Source organism: Oncorhynchus nerka, linkage group LG7, assembly GCF_034236695.1.
Source record: "Oncorhynchus nerka isolate Pitt River linkage group LG7, Oner_Uvic_2.0, whole genome shotgun sequence".
In the NCBI taxonomy this organism is placed as follows: domain Eukaryota; kingdom Metazoa; phylum Chordata; class Actinopteri; order Salmoniformes; family Salmonidae; genus Oncorhynchus; species Oncorhynchus nerka.
Window position 1 is genome coordinate 24,348,838 of NC_088402.1, and position 23,694 is coordinate 24,372,531.

The window sequence follows — 23,694 nt, forward strand, 5'->3', positions numbered from 1 at the left end:
AGGGTAGCAAGTTTTAAGTTCCTCGGCATACACATCACAGACAAACTGAATTGGTCCACTCACACTGACAGCGTCGTGAAGAAGGCGCAGCAGCGCCTCTTCAACCTCAGGAGGCTGAAGAAATTCGGCTTGTCACCAAAAGCACTCACAAACTTCTACAGATGCACAATCGAGAGCATCCTGGCGGGCTGTATCACCGCCTGGTACGGCAACTGCTCCGCCCTCAACCGTAAGGCTCTCCAGAGGGTAGTGAGGTCTGCACAACGCATCACCGGGGGCAAACTACCTGCCCTCCAGGACACCTACACCACCCGATGTTACAGGAAGGCCATAAAGATCATCAAGGACATCAACCACCCGAACCACTGCCTGTTCACCCCGCTATCATCCAGAAGGCGAGGTCAGTACAGGTGCATCAAAGCTGGGACCGAGAGACTGAAAAACAGCTTCTATCTCAAGGCCATCAGACTGTTAAACAGCCACCACTAACATTGAGTGGCTGCTGCCAACACACTGTCATTGACCCAACTCCAGCCACTTTAATAATGGGAATTGATGGGAAATGATGTAAATATATCACTAGCCACTTTAAACAATGCTACCTTATATAATGTTACTTACCCTACATTATTCATCTCATATGCATATGTATATACTGTACTCTAGATCATCGACTGCATTCTTATGTCACTAGCCACTTTAACTATGCCACTTTGTTTACTTTGTCTACATACTCATCTCATATGTATATACTGTACTCGATACCATCTACTGTATGCTGCTCTGTACCATCACTCATTCATATATCCTTATGTACATATTCCTTATCCCCTTACACTGTGTATAAGACAGTAGTTTTGGAATTGTTAGTTAGATTACTTGTTGGTTATCACTGCATTGTCGGAACTAGAAGCACAAGCATTTCGCTACACTCGCATTAACATCTGCTAACCATGTGTATGTGACAAATAAAATTTGATTTGATTTGATTTATCTATCTGTTCAATAAAATCATAAAATATCTTAATAATATATTTTTTGAAACAACAAACTCTATCCTCACCCTGGTAAGTGATCCGGAAACCCGGCTTGTTCTGGGAGTAGTCGCTGTGGAAGAAGAAGCTGGTCTGGTGGGTGGTGCTGAACAGAGACTTGGGGACCTGTGGTCCACTGAACCTGTCAATCACCGTGCCAGTCTCCAGAGTTCCACTCCGAATCTCCAGGTAGTCATGGATAGCCTCCGTTGAGAAGTTGAGGAACTGCAGGTGGATTCCTGAAATAAACAGGCATATTAAAAACATACTGGTCAGACAGTGAGTTTATGAAATAAAGACCATGATCTTACTCATCTGCCTTTATTTCATCAGGTAGGTTAATCCTAGAATCCAGAACCCACTGAAACAGAACACTGACATTCTACAAGAAGAAACGTTACACAAGATAACAGGTTAGTTGACTGAGAGATGCTCATTGGTACATAAAAAGAGTTGCAAAGGAGATGAGCAACTGAATGTCATAATATAGTCAAGCTACAGTAATGTTTATTTATTTATTAACCTTTATTTAACTAGGCAAGTCAGTTAAGAACAAATTCGTATTTACAATGACAGCCTAGGACCAGTGGGTTAACTGCCTTGTTCAGGGGCAGAACGACAGATTTTTACCTTGTCAGCTCAGGGATTCAATCTTGCAACCTTTCGGTTACAAGTTCAACGGTTTAACCACTAGGCTACCTACCGCGTATATAATGCTGTTGTCTGAATTCCAGGGACACCAGACACATGTCATATTCCTTTTTTATATATACAGTATAAAAATATATATATATATATATCGATATTTCAATATTTAAAGAATAAATAATTAGATATTTCCATAGTGTTAATGATGGCGGATTAATTGAATTCCAAGCTTTTAATATACATTTTTTTCAAGATGAGTGATGAGAAAATAATTGTCAAGCACATTGGGTATGTCAGTACAACCACATATGCCATGTCTTGAAATATTGAGACAGATGGATTAAAAGTAAGTTTACCTTGTAATACTTCTGACAACCAACTTTCTAGCTCTGCCCATAACTTTTGGACTTTATAGAATTCCCAGAAAGCATGGATTATTGAATCACACAATTTATATTTCACCATGCGTTTGAATCCATTCAACCAAGGCTAAAATGACTTGCTGTCGAAACATGCATATACTGTAACTCAAACATATGCATACAGCAGTGGAGGCTCTTCAGAGGAGATAGGGGAGGACCATCCCCCTCTGTGAATTTCATAAAATTACAAATTGTGAAAACTATACTAAATATATTAATGTCACCAAATATTGATTAAAACACACCGTTTTCCAATGAAGGTCTACAGTAGCCTCAACAGCACCATGGTGAAGCCGGAGGACAGCTAGCTTCTGTCCTCCTCTGGGTACATTGACTTCAACACAAAACCTAGCAGGCTCTTGGGTCTCACCCCCTTCCAAAGACTTACACAGTAATCATGACAACTTCCGGAGGACTTCCTCCAACCTATCAGGGCTCTTGCACCATGTACTGACATGTTGTCCACCCAATCAAAAGATCAGAAAATGAATCTCGTACTGAAAGCATAAGCTACAGCTAGCTAGCACTGCAATGCATAAAATGTGGTGAGTAGTTGACTCAAAGAGAGAGAGACAGACAATAGTTGAAGAGTTTTGAACAAATTAATTTCTTCCAAAATAAATGAGAAGCAAAAGAGAGAGTGCTAGCTATATTTGTTTGCATATTTTTTTACTTTCACTTTCAGCTACTCAAACACCTGGCTCAAACAGAGAGGGATGCTATGTTATCTAGCTGGCTATGGCTATCCAACACTAACTCTTCTAAGTCAAGGTACGCTTTTGGGTTTATTCATTTATTGCCACCGGGGCCTACCGGTATAACTGCTAAACTACTTTCTGATTGTACATTGTACTGCATGATTGTATCGAGTTTACTAACGCGTTAGTTCTAGTAGCTACAGTATGTTGACTATGAGGTGAAAACGATGCAGGTTGTGTCTAGTGGTCAGCAGTCATGATATGTTTTTTTCACCTGGTCACAGACAGATGATGTGAAGTCCACAAGCGAAGGGAAAAGGTAAGAGGAAGAGAGCGCATAGATAGATGCGAGAAGGAATGATATATACAAGGAGCAAAGTGATCATGCTGTTTGTATGCGGCTGCTAGAAAAGTGAACTGTGTTTGCGTGTGATTCTGTTGAAAAACATTTCTTAAACGGAAGCAAACGGAATGAAACAGGGTTAAACATACCTGAATTTGTCCAATAGAAACTCTAATATGCAACTGTTGGACTAATGATTCCACCCTAGATCAGCTAGATGTAGGCAAAAGTGTGCAAGGTGCTATTGAATGTGTCACTGTTTTTCACCTTGATTACTCAAAATGATTCGACCTGTGCACCTATGTTGTAAACTTTCATTCATAGGCTAGGTCGTAGCAACCTCATGATGGGTACAGGGAACATTTGAGTATCATGTAGTAGCCTAAACCTATCGATATTACATTGAGCTCGTTGAATGGAATATGAATAACAGTCATCCAATATGCTGTAATAGAAATAAGGTCATGCTCATTAAAAAGAAAGCATCCTCCCTCATCTTAAACGGCACCGACTGCCACTGCCATACAGTAAATCATACATTGGAAATCTGTTGAGAGATTAGCTGTGGAACAGCAGCTTGAGTTAACGCGCGCATATCGCCTGTAAGAAGATAACGCATTTGGTCCAGAGTGCATTAGTGTCGACTACACTATTTATGTAGCCTACTATAGGTAAACAATGATGCCGCATTCTGGTTGACTGGTAGATTGACTTTACATCACGGTTGGTGTTACACTTTCCATGTCTCTGCACATTAGGCCTATAAATCAAGCATCATTACCTCTACAGCTGACAAACGTGGGTCTGACAATTCCCCACACTGCTGCTTCATCTAGGACCACTTCCCCACAAGCTGGGTTTTCACTGAAATAATATCAAGACATCCACTTCTTTGTAAGACAGTGTGTGACAGTGGCTTGGCCACAATGGCAGTGAGTTAATGTACCAACGTGATAGGTAGTTTGACAGTGTGTGTGTGTGTGCTTTGTCACAATGACTGTCAGTGGGTTCCCATACCAAAGCCGGTGGGGAGAATGACAGTCCAGGTGCAGTCTAATCCACTGGGGTAGTTTCCAGGGAATCCAGGGCTCAGGATGACACCGCTGACATCAGTCATGGAGCCACCACACTGGGCTGTGGAGACAAACACACTCAGACAGGCTTAAGGATAGAAGAGTAAAATAGAGCAGAGTACAGTAGAGTACAGTATAGGAGAGTAAAGTAGCATAAAGTACTGTATAGTAAAGTTTAGTACAGTATAGTAGAGTAAAATAGTGTACAGTATAGCAATGTTGAGTAGAGTACAGTACGGTATTGTAGAGTAAAGTAGAGTAGAGTACAGTAAAGTACAGAACAGTACAATAGAGTAGAATAACTACTTTATTAATCATAGACAAATCTTAAACTTCACCATGCCATGTTCTTAACTTTATAGCTAGAGTTTCCTAAAAGTAGAAAGGTTAATCTCGGGTTAAACATCTCTAGACTGTATGAATGGGTATCGGGGCCACCGCTAGATTAGTACATTATTGACCCTTCAAACATTCTGGAGTCTATTTTATCATCAGTGCTACAGATCAACTCACCTTGTAGTGCTATTAGCATAGTCTCTTTTCCTCTCAGTGGCTCAGCCAGTCTGAGGTAAATCTTATTCTGTGAAAAGAACAGCCTTCTGTGTGCTAAAAGGCACAAAGGAGCTGCATACCTTAGATAATGGTGTGAGAGCTTTTATAAAGCAACGAACAAAAGCACAACGCTTCATTGAGGTCTTTCAGAAAATGTGTCTGCACAGGCAGATTTTTTTTTGTTCACCACTTACAAGTGTTGTGTGTCTGAAAAAAGTAATTATGTTAGATAAAAAAAAATAACAAAATATGAAACAACATCAAAAGCAGTTGAAACATATCCGACCTGAAAAATGATGGATGAACTGAGTCGACTGTGAATAAAAAAGTGTTCGGACTTGGGGCCGGAACTCTTTAGTGAGAGTTGCACCTTCAAAGCTGCTGGAACGTGGAGCGAGGACAGGAAGTCCAATGGGACAAACAGAACACGTGAAGGCATCAAAGCCCCAGGGATTTCTGAGAGATAAACAACGTGGCCTTGTTAAAAGTTGACGGTTGAACTTTAGAGGTCCTAACACTGAGGCCTAGGGTCCCAAGGGAAACCCTCTAGTACCGAATCGCCTTCCAAAATCAGTGGCAGTGGGGAGGCTCAGATGTAAACTTCTGGCACATCAAAAAAAAACAGTCACAGAACAAATCCATCACGCCCCTCACAGTAGAGCAGCTCAGAGGAAGAGACTGTATCGAGTGTGAGGACAGAGATCCGAGATCCCAGAACATTTGAGTTTTTTCTGTTTGGTGAAATAGGCTCATTCAATGACTGGCAAGAGACTAAAGAGAATATGTCTGTTTCATATGCATACCAAAGCCCAAGGCACACCCCTGGCGTGATCAGGCTCATTATTTTTGTTTACAACGCAATGAACACGTTGTTTCTGAACAAATCAATCAAATTCATCATGTCTAGGTGAATTACTGTGCATGGACCGATGTTTTTTATTTGAAAAACTTTTTTGCAATATGCTTAAAAAAGCAGGTGAAGTGTGAATAAATTATTTAGTTTTTTCAGGATATACAGCTGGCCTGAGATGACAGTTGTCTCCGAGACAACAGCCAACTCTGGAAATGTCAAAGTTGTACTTTCTCTACTGTGTACCGAGCCTCTAGACTAGTGGCTCAATCTTTTTGGCCCGAGACCTCATTTTTTAAAACTTTACTTGCATAAAAACTGTGGATGGAAACGTGGTTAGTGAGGATCTTTTCCCCCCAGTCTGATTTAGTGCATGGTCTAATGATGCGTGTGAGCATTGTAGAGGGAAACAGACACATACAGTGCATTTGGAAAGTATTCAGACCCCTTCACTTTTCCCACATTTTGTTACATTGCAGCCTAATATTTACACACAATACCCCATAATGACAAAGCAAAAACAGGCTTTTAGAAATGTTTGCAAACGTATAATAATAAAAAATGCAAATTACATTTACACAAGTCTTCAGACCCTTTACTCAGTACTTTGTTGAAGCACTTGGCAGCGCTTACAACCTCGAGTCTTCTTGGACATGATGCTACAAGCTTGGCACACCTGTATTTGGAAAGTCTCCCATTCTTCTCTGCAGATCCTCTCAAGCTCTGTCAGGTTGGATGGGGAGCATCGCTGCACAGCTATCTTCAGGTCTCTCCAGAGATATTCGACCGGGTTCAAGTCCGGGCCCTGGCTGGGCCACTTAAGGACATTCAGAGACTTACATTTACATTACATTTAAGTCATTTAGCAGACGCTCTTATCCAGAGCGACATACAAATTGGTGCTTTCACCTTATGACATCCAGTGGAACAGCTACTTTACAATAGTGCATCTAAGTCTTTTAAGGGGGGGTGAGAAGGATTACTTTATCCTATCCTAGGTATTCCTTAAAGAGGTGGGGTTTCAGGTGTCTCCGGAAGGTGGTGATTGACTCCGCTGTCCTGGCGTCGTGAGGGAGTTTGTTCCACCATTGGGGGGCCAGAGCAGCGAACAGTTTTGACTGGGCTGAGCGGGAACTGGACTTCCTCAGTGGTAGGGAGGCGAGCAGGCCAGAGGTGGATGAACGCAGTGCCCTTGTTTGGGTGTAGGGCCTGATCAGAGCCTGGAGGTACTGAGGTGCCGTTCCCCTCACAGCTCCGTAGGCAAGCACCATGGTCTTGTAGCGGATGCGAGCTTCAACTGGAAGCCAGTGGAGAGAGCGGAGGAGCGGGGTGACGTGAGAGAACTTGGGAAGGTTGAACACCAGACGGGCTGCGGCGTTCTGGATGAGTTGTAGGGGTTTAATGGCACAGGCAGGGAGCCCAGCCAACAGCGAGTTGCAGTAATCCAGACGGGAGATGACAAGTGCCTGGATTAGGACCTGCGCCGCTTCCTGTGTGAGGCAGGGTCGTACTCTGCGGATGTTGTAGAGCATGAACCTACAGGAACGGGCCACCGCCTTGATGTTAGTTGAGAACGACAGGGTGTTGTCCAGGATCACGCCAAGGTTCTTAGCGCTCTGGGAGGAGGACACGATGGAGTTGTCAACCGTGATGGCGAGATCATGGAACGGGCAGTCCTTCCCGGGAGGAAGAGCAGCTCCGTCTTGCCGAGGTTCAGCTTGAGGTGGTGATCCGTCATCCACACTGATATGTCTGCCAGACATGCAGAGATGCGATTCGCCACCTGGTCATCAGAGGGGGAAAGGAGAAGATTAATTGTGTGTCGTCTGCATAGCAATGATAGGAGAGACCATGTGAGGTTATGACAGAGCCAAGTGACTTGGTGTATAGCGAGAATAGGAGAGGGCCTAGAACAGAGCCCTGGGGGACACCAGTGGTGAGAGCGCGTGGTGAGGAGACAGATTCTCGCCACGCCACCTGGTAGGAGCGACCTGTCAGGTAGGACGCAATCCAAGCATGGGCCGCGCCGGAGATGCCCAACTCGGAGAGGGTGGAGAGGAGGATCTGATGGTTCACAGTATCGAAGGCAGCCGATAGGTCTAGAAGGATGAGAGCAGAGGAGAGAGAGTTAGCTTTAGCAGTGCGGAGTGCCTCCGTGATACAGAGAAGAGCAGTCTCAGTTGAATGACTAGTCTTGAAACCTGACTGATTTGGATCAAGAAGGTCATTCTGAGAGAGATAGCGGGAGAGCTGGCCAAGGACGGCACGTTCAAGAGTTTTGGAGAGAAAAGAAAGAAGGGATACTGGTCTGTAGTTGTTGACATCGGAGGGATCGAGTGTAGGTTTTTTCAGAAGGGGTGCAACTCTCGCTCTCTTGAAGACGGGAGGGACGTAGCCAGCGGTCAGGGATGAGTTGATGAGCGAGGTGAGGTAAGGGAGAAGGTCACCGGAAATGGTCTGGAGAAGAGAGGAGGGGATAGGGTCAAGCGGGCAGGTTGTTGGGCGGCCGGCCGTCACAAGACGCGAGATGTCATCTGGAGAGAGAGGGGAGAAAGAGGTCAGAGCACAGGGTAGGGCAGTGTGAGCAGAACCAGCGGTGTCGTTTGACTTAGCAAACGAGGATCGGATGTCGTCGACCTTCTTTTCAAAATGGTTGACGAAGTCATCTGCAGAGAGGGAGGAGGGGGAGGGGGAGGAGGATTCAGGAGGGAGGAGAAGGTGGCAAAGAGCTTCCTAGGGTTAGAGGCAGATGCTTGGAATTTAGAGTGGTAGAAAGTGGCTTTAGCAGCAGAGACAGAGGAGGAAAATGTAGAGAGGAGGGAGTGAAAGGATGCCAGGTCCGCAGGGAGGCGAGTTTTCCTCCATTTCCGCTCGGCTGCCCGGAGCCCTGTTCTGTGAGCTCGCAATGAGTCGTCGAGCCACGGAGCGGGAGGGGAGGACCGAGCCGGCCTGGAGGATAGGGGACATAGAGAGTCAAAGGATGCAGAAAGGGAGGAGAGGAGGGTTGAGGAGGCAGAATCAGGAGATAGGTTGGAGAAGGTTTGAGCAGAGGGAAGAGATGATAGGATGGAAGAGGAGAGAGTAGCGGGGGAGAGAGAGCGAAGGTTGGGACGGCGCGATACCATCCGAGTAGGGGCAGTGTGGGAAGTGTTGGATGAGAGCGAGAGGGAAAAGGATACAAGGTAGTGGTCGGAGACTTGGAGGGGAGTTGCAATGAGGTTAGTGGAAGAACAGCATCTAGTAAAGATGAGGTCGAGCGTATTGCCTGCCTTGTGAGTAGGGGGGAAGGTGAGAGGGTGAGGTCAAAGAGGAGAGGAGTGGAAAGAAGGAGGCAGAGAGGAATGAGTCAAAGGTAGACGTGGGGAGGTTAAAGTCGCCCAGAACTGTGAGAGGTGAGCCGTCCTCAGGAAAGGAGCTTATCAAGGCATCAAGCTCATTGATGAACTCTCCGAGGGAACCTGGAGGGCGATAAATGATAAGGATGTTAAGCTTGAAAGGGCTGGTAACTGTGACAGCATGGAATTCAAAGGAGGCGATAGACAGATGGGTAAGGGGAGAAAGAGAGAATGACCACTTGGGAGAGATGAGGATCCCGGTGCCACCACCCCGCTGACCAGAAGCTCTCGGGGTGTGCGAGAACACGTGGGCGGACGAAGAGAGAGCAGTAGGAGTAGCGGTGTTGTCTGTGGTGATCCATGTTTCCGTCAGTGCCAAGAATTCGAGGGACTGGAGGGAGGCATAGGCTGAGATGAACTCTGCCTTGTTGGCCGCAGATCGGCAGTTCCAGAGGCTACCGGAGACCTGGAACTCCACGTGGGTCGTGCGCGCTGGGACCACCAGATTAGGGTGGCCGCGGCCACGCGGTGTGGAGCGTTTGTATGGTCTGTGCAGAGAGGAGAGAACAGGGATAGACAGACATATAGTTGACAGGCTAGAGAAGAGGCTACGCTAATGCAAAGGAGATTGGAATGACAAGTGGACTACACGTCTCGAATGTTTAGAAAGTTAAGCTTACGTAGCAAGAATCTAATTGACTAAAATGATTAAAATGATACAGTACTGCTGAGGTAGGCTAGCTGGCAGTGGCTGCGTTGTTGACTTTGTAGGCTAGCTGGCAGTGGCTGCGTTGTTGACACTACACTAATCAAGTCGTTCCGTTGAGTGTAAAGTTTCTACAATGCTGCTATTCGGGGGCTAGCTGGCTAGCTAGCAGTGTTGATTACGTTACGTTGCGTTAAAAGAACGACAATAGCTGGCTAGCTAACCTAGAAAATCGCTCTAGACTACACAATTATCTTTGAAACAAAGACGGCTATGTAGCTAGCTATGTAGCTAGCTACGATCAAACAAATCACACCGTTGGGACTGTAATGAAATGAAAATGAAAATGTGATACTACCTGTGGAGCGAAGCGGAATGCGACCGGAATGCGAAAGTTCTATTCAGTAGACGTTGGCTAGCTGTTGGCTAGCTAGGAGTGACTCCTACGTTAAGGACGACAAATAGCTGGCTAGCTAACCTCGGTAAATTAAGATAATCACTCTAAGACTACACACTCTAAACTACACAATTATCTTGGATACGAAGACAGCAAAGACAACTATGTAGCTAGCTAACACTACACTAATCAAGTCGTTCAGTTGAGTGTGATAGTTACTACAGTGCTACGGTAGACGGTGAACGTTAGCTAGCTGGCTAGCTGCTGGGCAGATAGGAGGATGACGAAATACGATAATTACGCAATTATCTTTGATACAAAGACGGCTATGTAGCTAGCTAAGAAGAAATTGCTAAGATTAGACAAATCAAACCGTTGTACTATAATGAAATGTAATGAAATGTAATGAAAAGTTATACAACCTGCAGACCGAAGCAGACCGAAGCGCGGATGCGACCGCTCGCTCCAACAGAAAGCAATGCTGGCCCAAAGCCACCCTTGCGTTGTCTTGGCTGTGTGCTTAGGGTTGTTGCCCTGTTGGAAGGTGAACCTTCGCCCCAGTCTGAGGTCCTGAGCGCACTGGAGCAGGTTTTCATCAAGGATCTCTCTGTACTCTGCTCTGTTCATCTGGCTCCAGGTCATCTATAAGTCTATGCTAGGTAAAGCTCTGCCTTATCTCAGTTCACTGGTCACGATAACAATACCCACCCGTAGCACACGTTCCAGCAGGTATATCTCATCCCCAAAGCCAACACTTCATTTGGCCGCCTTTCCTTTCAGTTCTCTACTGCCAGTGACTGGAACGAATTGAAAAAAATCGCTGAAGTTGGAGACTTTTATTTCCCTCACCAACTTTAAACATCAACTATCTGAGACGCTAACCGATTGCTGCAGCTGTACTTAGTCCATCTGTAAATAGCCCACCCAATCAACCTACCTCATCCCCATACTGTTTTTATTTGATTTACTTTTCTGCTCTTTTGCACACCAGTATCTCTACTTGCACATCATCATCTGCTCATTTATCACTCCAGTGTTAATCTGCTAAATTGTAATTATTCGCTCCTATGGCCTATTTATTGCCTTTTGCACACACTGTATATAGACTTTATTTTTTGTGTTATTGACTTGTTTATTGTGTTATTGGCTTGTTTATTGTTTACTCCATGTGTAACTCTGTGTTGTTGTCTGTGTCACACTGCTTTGCTTTATCTTAGCCAGGTCGCAGTTGCAAATGAGAACTTGTTCTCAACTATCTTACCTGGTTAAATAAAGGTGAAATAAAAAAATACAAATCTTTCCCTATATCCTGACTAGTCTCCCAGTCCCTGCCACTGAACAAAATCCCCACAGCATGATGCTGCCACCACCATGCTTCACCGTAGGGATGGTGCCAGGTTTCCTCCAGACATGACGTTTGGCATTCAGGCCAAATACTTCAATCTTGGTTTCATCAGACCAGAGAATCTTGTTTCTCATGGTCTGAGAGTCCTTTAGGCAAACTCTAAGCGGGCTGTCATGTGCCTTTTACTGAGGAGTGGCTTCCGGCTGGCAACTCTACCATAATGGCCTAATTGGTGAAATGCTGTTGAGGTGGTTGTCCTTCTAGATGGTTCTCCCATCTCCACAGAGGAGCTCGGAGCTCTGCCAGAATGACCATCGGGTTCTTAGTCACCTCCCTGACCAAGGCCCTTCTCCCCCGATTGCTTAGTTTGGCGGTGCAGCCAGCTCCAGGTAGAGTCTTGGGGGTTCCAAACTTCTTCCATTTAAGAATTATGGAGGCCACTGTGTTCTTGGGGACCTTTATCGCTGCAGACATTTTGGGGTACCCTTCCCCAGATCTGTGCCTCGACACAATCCTGTCTCGGAGCTCTGTGGACAATTCCTTCGACCTCATGGTTTGTTTTTTGCTCTGACATGCACTGTGGGGCCTTATATTGACAGGAGTGTTCCTTTCAAAATCATGTCCAATCAATTGAATTCTCCACAGGTGGACTCCAATCAAGTTGTAGAAACATCTCAGGGATGATCAATGGAAACAGGATGCACCTGAGTGCAATTTCAAGTCTCACAGCAAAGGGTCTGAATACTTATGTAAATACATTATTTCACTTTTTTATTTATAATACATTTGCAAGAATACTCAAAATCTGTTTTTACGTAGTCATTATGGGGTATTGTGTGTAGATTGATGAGGAATTTGATTTATTTAATCAATTTCAGAATAAGGTTAAAACGTAACGAAATGTGGAAAAAGTCAAAGTGTCTGAATACTTTCCGAATGCACTGTGCGTGTTCCTGAAAGTCTTATCTTTCAGTGATGGGGGTCATAATATTTTGTAGCTTAAACCGTTCAAAAGAAAGAGCCACATTTGTAGGAGGAAAACGGAAACCACTCTGCTTATTACAACCACATCTACCTGCTACCGGAGGTTAGTGACATAGCCCCTGTTCTATGAACGACCCCATTTTCAGCTTCTCTCATGACCACTAGTTTGGAAAACGCTGCTCTATACAATCCTAATTGACAGTCACACCTTTACGTCACAGAGTAAAGGAACTCAACTCTATTTTCTACTAGATGTTTAGACATACAGATAGATGTTGGATCTTAATTTGAGTCAGTTTTCTACAGCAGGAAAATAATCCTGCAGCAACAGGACATGTGAATTATTTTGTGAGCTATAAAAAATTGACATTTTTGAAGGGGTTGATACATTTTTCGTTTCGTGCAAATAAAGTCTGAAATTAATTTCAAAGTGGAAATGACATACTTTATAAGCCTTTTTAAATACACTACAAGTTTGTTTGTATTTCCTGCTCAGCAACAAAAGAGTGATCAAATTAAGATCCTACATCTGTACTAATGTCACAGTAAAGTTATCGACATACCAAGACACAGTGGGACTGGGTAGTTCCATCTCCGGACTGGTCCTGGCATACAGGTTATATGGGCGTTCCCCTGGTGAAGACAATACATGTGAGAGATAATCAATAAGGGGCTATGCCTTCTCCGGAAAATAATGAACTAAGTGGAAGTTGTGTTCCACAACGCGCTAGCGGAGTGGAAATAACCTGTGGATTTGTATTTTTTTCCAGAGACCGCACCCCGAGTTGATTCTGCCTTTTATACCATGGCTGTAATTTAACACAATTCCACAAAAAAATGTGTTCATTTGCAGGTAGAAATGTGTTCAACATCCAGCCAGCTAGTTTACTAGATAGCAACAGTAGTTGCCTTGGTAACCAAATAAACATACTTGCTAGTTAACCAAACCATCAGTTCTAGTTTGCTATTATGAAAATCGAATTATGTCAATGCCAATAATGACTTTTCCTTTCAAAAGCAGCTCAAACATAGAACATGTAAGTATATCCATTGAATTCTACCATACAAATATACTGTGCATTATAGGGAAATAATGAATGCTCTAGAATGCCCTTTAATCTGAAGTCAATATGAAACAAGTATTGAAGAATGCCATGGTGTAAGTATTTATGAACATACAGTATTATGTTGTAATGTTACATATGCCTTATTCATAGATGCTTTAGAACAGTAGAACACTGAGAAAAACGTTCAAAATACCTACTAAGATGAACAGACAGAGAGAATAGATGAAATCGATCCAGATGGAGAAAAATAGAGATGTAAAGAATTGCCTCTTACCTGCAGAGAGTAGCCTTGTTCACACTGGAACAGCACCACGTCTCCAACCATGTAGCGCTCTCCAACCTTGATACCATAGTTGGGGGTCTGTGGCTCTGGACAGGACTCCAGACCTATGGCTGAGGAGAGAGGGAAAGAGAAAATATGACTTGTCACAGTTTTACACGCACACACGCACGCACGCACACACACACACACACGCACGCACGCACGCACGCACGCACGCACGCACGCACGCACACACACGCACACAATAAAGCCATCTACTGACAGCCATACCTGTGTACTCCAGGTGGAAGCCTGCAGCAGACACACTGATGTCTGAACTGAAACTCAGGTACAGGTTGTTGGACGTGCTGTTGAGCAACTGGGGGATGGTGGTGCCTTGAAAGAGAGAGAGAACGAGAGTGAGATAAGATGTTATAAAATAAGCTCTTTAAAGGTTCACTTCACCCTTACTGCTTGTTGTCCTGCCATAAATACTAATCCTCCCCCAAAAAGATGGGACAATCAATTAGTGATTAAAGGCTTATGTAAAACAGGAACATAGTAACACCGGGTAGTTGGTTTGTGAATCAACCTTTTGCTTGTGTTTCATACCATTCAGATGATACCCTCTCAGCTACTGGTAAGGTGCTATTTAGCGACACTAACAAGTGGTTAATAACAGACTTAAATAACAGTGAACAGCTATGAAGAGAACAAACATTGAAAGCTACAGCACTTGGACAGCTGTAAACATGACGCATGTTGTGTCCATCTCCCTACTCCATTCTCCTACGTGTCCTCCTCACATCGATCTCATTCCCTCTCTAACATCCCATTGTTCCAACCTTCAGCAGCTTCCTATAGATTGTATAGGTGATGAGGCAGGTCAGATCTGTATGGACCAGCTCACAGCTCAACATTGTGGAGTGGCCCTGTCCTCCAGGCCTTAGCATGGGACTCATACCCAGTTGAACTTCCACATTACTGTCCACCCCCATGTCCTCTTCCCGCTCTCCACCCCATAGGCCAACAAGGAGCGTGGCTGATGCTGGGTCCCTATTGATGTGCTCATCAGCCATGGTATTATTGTCAATGCGGCTACAGAAATCAGCAGGAGGCAGCTCCCTTGACAGGCCTGGCAGGAATTGATCTGTAGTACACAGTCAGGGAGGGTCACATTGAACCACATGTGTTCCGACTGGTAGAATTATATGATCATGACCGTGGATGCAAGAAGGTGTATTTCTTGAGGGTATTTCTTGAGGGAAAACAACTAATTAACTAACAAATTTTTCCAGAAATGTATTATAATGATCTCGGAAAAGGATTTTCGTGTTATGAGATACATTTTGTGTTATGAGATCGTGGTCATGGACGCAGGAAGGTGTTTGTCTTGAGGGAAAATAACTTATTTTTCACAGTAAATTATTATAAGGATCTCAGAAAGGGACTTTCTTGTCCTAGAAATATAGCTAACTGTAACTCTAATTGATGGCCAAATCAGGATGACATTAACAGATATCACAACACATTTGTGATGCTCAATAAATGAAGGCACCAGAAGTGTTTAAAAAAAAAAATACAGGATCTGTAGATTACCTGAGTAGCTGCCCAGTCTAGGAGCGTGGTTGTCACCTCCGTCATAGAAATCCAGAGAGTCCCAGTTGTGTTCGGAAGCAAAGCTCACCACCTGGACCTGAGGAGTTCGAAGTCAGACCCTTTTTACACTACCTCACCAACCTGACCCGAACTAGGCTAACTCACTAATGCATGATTCATACTATATCCCACACAGTACTATACTGGCTTGCATATTATCTTTTCACATTATCCTATCCAGCACTGTTCCAGCCACTATGGCGGATGCGTAAGCAGGCCACCACAGTACAGCTCGATTTGGCTCAGTAGTGTGAAAAGGGTATCAGCCAGAGGAAGAACACTCCCATACAGAAACACACATACACTTCGTTGTCACTTAATTTAAAAAAACACATTGAAAATGTACTGTAGATAATATTCAATGGAAAGAGATAGGGGCCAGAATTGAGGTTCAAAACACAGAGCACTCTTACTTGCTACATTAAACATTTACCCTTTAAATAATTAATAAGCTATTAATCATTCCCTTTGTTAAAAGTTTTAACTTCTCATACTGCATGGCAATATTGTTAAATCTCAAACATCTATATTGGTCCATGGGACTTCAAACAGAACAGAAGAGGGCCTCTTACTTGGATTCCAGCGCCCTCGGGCACCGAAACCTTCCAGACGCAGTTCTGATTGTTGTCATAGGGCTCAGGGTAACCCGGGGACAGGATGGTCCCCCTGCGTGCCGTCAGGGTCCCTCCACACGGCACTGAGGGGACAAAGTCAAAACACAGAGGGATGTATGTTAGTACACCGTACAAGTGCCTGTCCCATACATTAGCACAAGCACATCAGACATCCAAGGAAAACGACATGCTACATCAGACATCAAACTACATGCTAGCTAGCATGTATGTCCTAATATGTCCACCATATACATGGGTCTGTGCTTTGATGGACCCACCGAGGGCTTTTAAATAGACACCTCACTGAGATACAGATATCATTATGTAGCTGGTACAACCAGGTGGTTGTGCTGTGCCTAATGGAGCTAGGCATGTCTTCTCCTCGACTGTGTTAGGACATCCTAAATGAGCACTGCTAGTCTGTTACACTTTCTGAATAGGGGCCCTGGTTACTTCACTAGAGACAGAGATTTCACTATAGATGTCTGACTTATAGTGAAGATTCAGTGAGGTCTCAGTCAATAGAAGATTGATTGACTAACAGAGAGAACAGATGTTGGACAAGGGACGGTTAATCAAATCTTCGATAAAGGCATTCTTTGCAGTGACAGACAGTGATTGTAGAAAAAGTAAAGAGGTCTAAAATAATGTAATACCTCACGTTGACCAATCAGCACAGTTCAGGTTTTGACGGCTATTGTCGGCCTCATACTTATACACACATCCCATCCCACCATGATTAAATAAAACTTGAATTAAAAAGGGACAATTAAAAAAAAGGGAATGCTTGTCGGATGTGGCAGGTCTTGCAAACTATTAAAGACTACAAAGGGAAGCACAGCCGGGAGCTTCCCAGCGACACGAGCCTACCAGACGAGCTAAATAACTTCTATGCTCGATTTGAGGCAAGTAACACTGAAACATGCATGAGAGCATCAGCTGTTCTGGGCGACTGTGTGAACACGCTCTCCGCAGCCGATGTGAGTAAGCCCTTTAAACAGGTCAACATTCACAAGGCCGCAGGGCCAGACGGATAACCAGGACGTGTCCTCCGAGCATGAACTGACCAAATGACAAGTGTCTTCACTGACATTTTCAACCTCTCCTTGTCTGAGTCTGTAATACCAACATGTTTCAAGCAGACCGCCATAGTCCCTGTGAACAAGAACACTAAGGTAACCTGCCTAAATGACTACCGACCCATAGCACTCACATCTGTAGACTTGAAATGCTTTGAAAGGCTGGTCATGGCTCACATCAACACAATTTTCCCAGAAACCCTTTGCATACCGCCCCAACAGATCCACGGATGATGCAATCTCTATTGCACTCCACACTGCCCTTTCACACCTGGAAAAAGGAACACCTATGTGAGAATGACTACAGCTCAGCATTCAACACTATAGTGCCCCTAAAGCTCATCACTAAGTTAAGGACCCTGGGACTAAACACCTCCCTCTGCAACTGGATCCTGGACTTCCTGACGGGCCGGCCCCAGGCGGTAAGGGTAGGTAACAACACATCCCCAACGCTGATCCTCAACATGGGGGCCCCTCAGGGTTGCGTGCTCAGTGCCCTCCTGTACTCCCTGTTCACTCATGGCTGCACGGCCAGGCAAGACTATTTTTATTATTTAATTTACCTTTATTTATACAGGTTTTTTCTCATTGAGATAACATTTCTCTTCCCAGAGAGACCTTGTCCAATAGCAGCAGGGAACAACGTTTCAGACAAAAACAACTTACATACACTAACACAACATTAAACAAAACCATAAACACACATACAGTACAACAAAAACATTGTACATTAAAAACACAAACGTCTTGACTAAAAACAGCTGGCCTAAAAACAATTACACTCTTCTATGATATATACATCGATCAAGTGTTTAAACTCCACCAACGAAACTAGATCATCACATTTTAAAAGGTTCATGACAGAATTCCAGGACCACGGAGCTAAGTAACTAAAACTATTTCTACCATGACCTGTTCTAATTTTTGGTACTGTTAGAAGCAAATCAGAATGGGACCGTAATTGATATTTATTTACTGACCTGACTAAAAAAGAACAGAGATAAAATGGCATTTTACCCAATATGGCCTTATAAATCAGTGTATACCAGTGTTGAAGCCTACGCAAGGTCAATGACAACCAGCCAAAAGCACTGTAGAGATCACAATGATGTGTTAGACGTTTCTGATTTGAAATGAACCTGAGAGCACTGAATCAAGTGCTCTCAGGGTAGTGGCTGAGGCCTGCATTTATATAACATCACTAAAATCTAAAAACGACAGTAATGTACATTGTACCAGCTCCTTCCTGGCCTCAAAAGAAAATCAAGCATTATGCCGGTAACAAAATCTTATTTTCAGCTTGAGCTTCCTTATCAAGTTCTCTACATGCTCAGTGAAGCTCAGCTTATCATCAACCCACACACCCAAATATTTGTACACTTTACTCTATAGTATGTCCAACCAATGTAGCAATGCATAATTTTAACATGCCTGGCATTTGAAAATACCATGCATTTTGTTTTACCCAAATTTAGAATCAGCTTTAAATCATACAGATTCTGTTGTATGATGTTAAATGCTCTTTGGGCATTTTCAAAAGCTAAAGATAAACTACTACCACTTGAATAAAGAACAGTATCATCCGCATAAAAATGAACATCCGCTGTTTCAATAAGATCCCCAATGTTGTTGATATACAAAATTAACAACAGTGGGCTCAAAATAGAACCTTGCGGAACACCTGCGCACACCTCTATGGACTCAGATTTACAACCATCCGCCATTACACATTGTGTACGATTTGATAGGTAATTTATAAACCAATCTAGAGCATGACCAGTTATTCCACAACATTTTAACCTTTTCACTAACACAGCATGGTCCACGGTGTCAAAAGCCTTCGACAAATCAATAAAAACAGACACTACTTAATTCGGCAGGGGTAAGAATGTCAGGACCTGGATTAGACTGGACATTTCCAGACAATAGAAGCAGCAAGATAATGGCAAGTCTAGATCGAGGGTTAAAACATTTGGATTTACAGACAGCAGTTGAACGAGAATCCAGAGTCACCAGAGTCTTTAACGCCACATATTTCAGGAAATGTCCAGAGACAAGGTTAAGTACCAAGAGAACAGTCCTGACAAGTCTAGATATTTAAATTGCTTAGGTTTAGTATGTGCAAGAGTCCGATTTCTCCCATATTGTTCGGGATAAATGTGCATAGTTCTCATGTGCAATTCCAGAGCAAGCGTGGGGTTTCTCACAATACTTGAATACTAATCAAATAGTTCAACCGCTGATCAATAAAAATTCAGTGATGTATGCGTATGATGTAGGCGAGCAAAGGTCCGGGGAGAGAGAGAGAAAGTGGTGAGGGCACCAAGAAGTTCTGATGAGCGGTGACGGTCCAGTTGTCAGATTTTCCTGGGAACTTTTACAAAGTACGCATCGTATTTTCCTACCATGTCGCTCGGGACCCATTCTCCATGCATGTTGTCTGCAAGAAATGTAAGTATGAGCAGATCGCGCTAACCTCCGTCCGTTCGCACCTTCAAATTTTTGTATAACACCATCAATAAGTTTGCCGTTGAAACAACAGTGGTAGGCCTGATCACCGACAACGATGAGACAGCCTATAGGGAGGGGGTCAAAGACCTGACCTTGTGGTGCAAGAACAACAACCTCTCACTCAACGTGATCAAGACAAAGGAGAGGATTGTGGACTACAGGAAAAGGAGGACTGAGCACGTCCCCATTCTCATCGACAGGGCTGTAGTGGAGCAGGTTGAGAGCTTCAGGTTTCTTGGCGTCCACATAACCAACAAACTAACATGGTCCAAACACACCAAGACAGTCATGAAGAGGGCACGACAAAACCTATTCTCAGGAGACTGAAAAGATTTGGCATGTGTCCTCAGATCCTCAAAAGGTTTTACAGCTGCACCATCATGAGCATCTTGATGGGTTGCATCCCTGCCTGGTATGGCAACTGCTCGGCCTCCAACCACAAGGCACCACAGAGGGAAGGGCGTACGGCCCAATACATCACCGGGGCCAAGCTTCCTGCCATCCAGGACCTCTATACCAGGCGGTGTCAGAGGATTCCAGCCACCCTAGTCATAGATTGTTCTCTCTGCTCCCGCATGGCAAGTTATACAGGTGCACCAAGTCTAGGTCCAAGAGGCTTCTAAACAGCTTCTACCCCCAAGCCATAAGACTTCTGAACATCTAATCAAATGGCTACCCAGGTTGGGGTAAATTGACAATGCATAGATAATAAACAGCGAGTAGCAGCAGTGTAAAAACAAAGGGGGGCTGGGTAGGGGGCAATGTAAACAGTCCGGGTTGCCATTTGATTAATTGTTCAGCAGTCTTATGGCTTGGGGGTACTATAGAAGCTGTTAAGAAGCCTTTTGGACCTAGAGTTGGTGCTCCAGTACTGCTTGCTGTGCAGTAGCAGAGAGAACAGTCTACGACTTGGGTGACTGGCGTCTCTGACAATTTTTCTGGCCTTCCTCTGACACCGACAAGTAATTAGGTCCTGGATGGCAGGAAGCTTGGCCCCAGTGATGTACTCTGTAGCGCCTTACGGTCAGATGCCGAGCAGTTGCCATACCAGGCAGTGATGCAACCGGTCAGGATGCTCTTAAAATAGGAGGCAGCATTTTCACTTTTGGATAAATAGCGTGCCCAATTTCAACTTCCTGCTACTCATGCCAAGAATATAAGATATGCATATTATTAGTAGATTTGGATAGAAAACACTCTGAAGCTTCTAAATCTGTTTGAATCATGCCTGTGAGTATAACATAACTTGTGTAGCAGGCAAAACCCAGAGGACTAACCATTCAGAATTTTTTTTTTTAGGTCACTGTCTATTCAATGAGTTTTGCAGTTCCTACCGCTTCCACTGGATGTCACCCGTCTTTGGAAATTGGTTGAGGTTATTCCTTTGTGTAATGAAGAAGTACGGCCATCATGAATTTGTGTCATTTGAAGTGTACTTTTTGAGAAGGCGCATGACTGGAAAAGTAGCATGAGTTTGTTGCCTTCCTGTATTGAACACAGATTGTCCCGTCTACAATTTGATCGATTATTAAAGTTTAAAAATAACTCAAGTTGTATTACAAAAGTAGTTTGAAATGTTTGGCAAAGTTTACAGGTAACCTTTGAGATATTTTGTAGTGACGTTGCGCAAATTGGAAGCTGTTTTTTTCTGGATCAAACGAGCCAAATAAATGGACATTTTGCATATATATCGACGGAATTAATTGAACAAATGGACCATTTGTGATGTTTATGGGACATATTGCAGTGCCAACAAAAGAAGCTCGTCAAAGGTAAGGCTTGATTTATTTATAATTTCTGCGTTTTGTGTGGTGCCTGCTGAGTTGAAATATGCTACTCTCTCTTTGTTTACTGCTGTGCTATGATCAGATAATAGCTTCTTATGCTTTCGCCGAAAAGCCTTGAAATCTGACATGTTAGCTGGATTCACGAGTGTAGCTTTAATTTGGTATCTTACATGTGTGATTTAATGAAAGTTTGGATTTTATAGTATTTTATTTGAATTTGGTGCTCTGCATTTTCCCTGGCAATTGGCCAGGTGGGACATTTGCGTCCCGCCTATCCCAGAGAGGTTAATTAATGGTGCAGCTGTAGATCTTTTTGAGGATCTGGGGACCCATGCCAAATCTTTTCAGTCTCCTGAGGGGGAAAGGGTGTTATTGTGCCCTTATCATGACTGTCAAGGTGTGTTTGTGTAACAGTATAACTTTAGACCATTCCCTCACCTATACCCGGGCGCGAACCAGGGACCCTCTGCACACATCAACCATAGTCACCCACAAAGCATTGTTACCCATCGCTCCACAAAAGCCACGGCCCTTGCAGAGCAATGGGAACCACTACTTCAAGGTCACAGAGCAAGTGACGTCACCGATTGAAACGCTATTTAGTGCGCACCACCGCTAACTAGTTAGCCGTTTCACATCCGTTACATTTGGACCATGATAGTTTGTAGATGATGTGTACACCAAGGAACCTGAAACTCTCGACCTGCTACACTATAGCCCCGTCGATGTTAATGGGGGCTTGTTTGGCCATCCTTTTCCTGTAATCCACAATCATCTCCTTTGTCTTGCTCACAATGAGGGTGAGGTTGTTCCCCCTGTTTGTTGAAGGGCTGCCAAGTATTGTCCTCCGAACCGCGTGAGGAGGGAGAGAGGTGGGAGAGCAGAGCGTTGTCAATAGCACATGCTGGAATCTAATGCTGCCAGAACAGGTTTTTTCTTTCCTGCTCAGATGATCAGATACGATGGTGATGCTATCTGTGAAGGATAACGGTGTATACTAGAGGTCAGCGCTAAACACTTTGTTTCAACAACTAAGAGCAGGTAGGGCCACACTGATGGCTGTCTAATATTGCAGCAGAAATGTCTGATGGATGAGAGAGAGAGAGAGAGAGAGAGCAACGAGAGAGAGAGAGAGAGAGAGCAACGAGAGAGAGAGAGCAACGAGAGAGAGAGAGAGCAACGAGAGAGAGGGCAACGAGAGAGAGCAAAGTCCAATATATCTGTGTCAGGCGCTTAAATTATTCAACAAATTCACTTCAGAGCAATTTCAACTCATCCATATTTTACAGATGATATATAAAATGCAGCCATAGTGCTCAGATAATCACAGAGAAAATCCTATGGACCGTATCCTTCCCACTGGAAAACACAAGCGAAAAACATAAAAACTAAACTAAAAAGACTAGTTCTACATCAGGCCAAAAAGGCAGCATATGGAGAGAGCAATTCATTTGCAAATATGGCCCTGTCAATTTTGCGCTCCCTAATGCATTGATAGAGGCTCTTCACCTCCAGATAGCTAGATAGAAGCCTTTCACCGCCACATAAGACAGATGCCATTCATTCAAAGACAGCTAGATAGAGGCCAGTCCTGAAAGAGCAGACTACAGCTGAGGTCAAATCCTGTTTATGAACTACTGTACTCTGTGTCACCCTCCTTTGCTTTGGAGCAGGGCTTTGGATGGGCTTGACAGGAAAGGACACCATGTCATTCTGTCTCTGCCAGTGAGGAACAGGGAGCTATGACAGATCAAAATGTAATCTACAACTCTCCCATCAGACAGGCACACACTCTGTCTACTGTACCCCACCAAGTACACAAAAAGAGCCTAGAAAAAATCCCTGTCTTAAAAGTAGTGTGATAAGAATGTCGATCTGGCTCAAAAACAGAACCTTGAATATTGGTGTGTGGTCTGCAAAAAGAGGATGCAGAAAAAACGCTAAACTTACTTGACGAGAAAAAAGGGAGTCTTTAAAAGACCCTTCAAATGTAATCCAAAAAATAGAAATGATTGGAACCAAGGTTTAAAAATAACTGATATTGGCACAAGATGGAGGGAGAGTTGGAACATTTAACTAACAAAATTACAGTTAACAAACATTTACCCTTAATCCAGTATAAACTAATGTGTAGAATTTATTCACAAATTCTACAGCACAACGGCAGAGTCATGTCTTAAGTGTAAACCGAACAATGACTCAATAATTCATGCCTTCTGGGAGTGCTATAAAGTCAAAAAGTTATGGGCGGAGTTAGAAAGTTTGCTGTTTTTACAATAATAGATTGCAGTTCAATTGATAGTCAAAATGTGTAAGAAACTGGCCAGA

The 23,694-nt window shown here is 43.8% G+C and overlaps 1 protein-coding gene across 1 annotated transcript in view; it reads right to left on the reverse strand.

Annotated features, from left to right (window-relative positions):
* Nucleotides 1-23,694, reverse strand: part of LOC115131349 (CUB and sushi domain-containing protein 3) — a 317,735-nt gene that overhangs the window by 137,713 nt on the left and 156,328 nt on the right. The window contains 7 exon segments of the mRNA XM_065021039.1: nt 1,064-1,273; nt 4,163-4,279; nt 12,951-13,020; nt 13,729-13,847; nt 14,008-14,112; nt 15,316-15,412; nt 15,948-16,072. Coding sequence (XP_064877111.1) covers nt 1,064-1,273; nt 4,163-4,279; nt 12,951-13,020; nt 13,729-13,847; nt 14,008-14,112; nt 15,316-15,412; nt 15,948-16,072 — 843 coding nt within the window.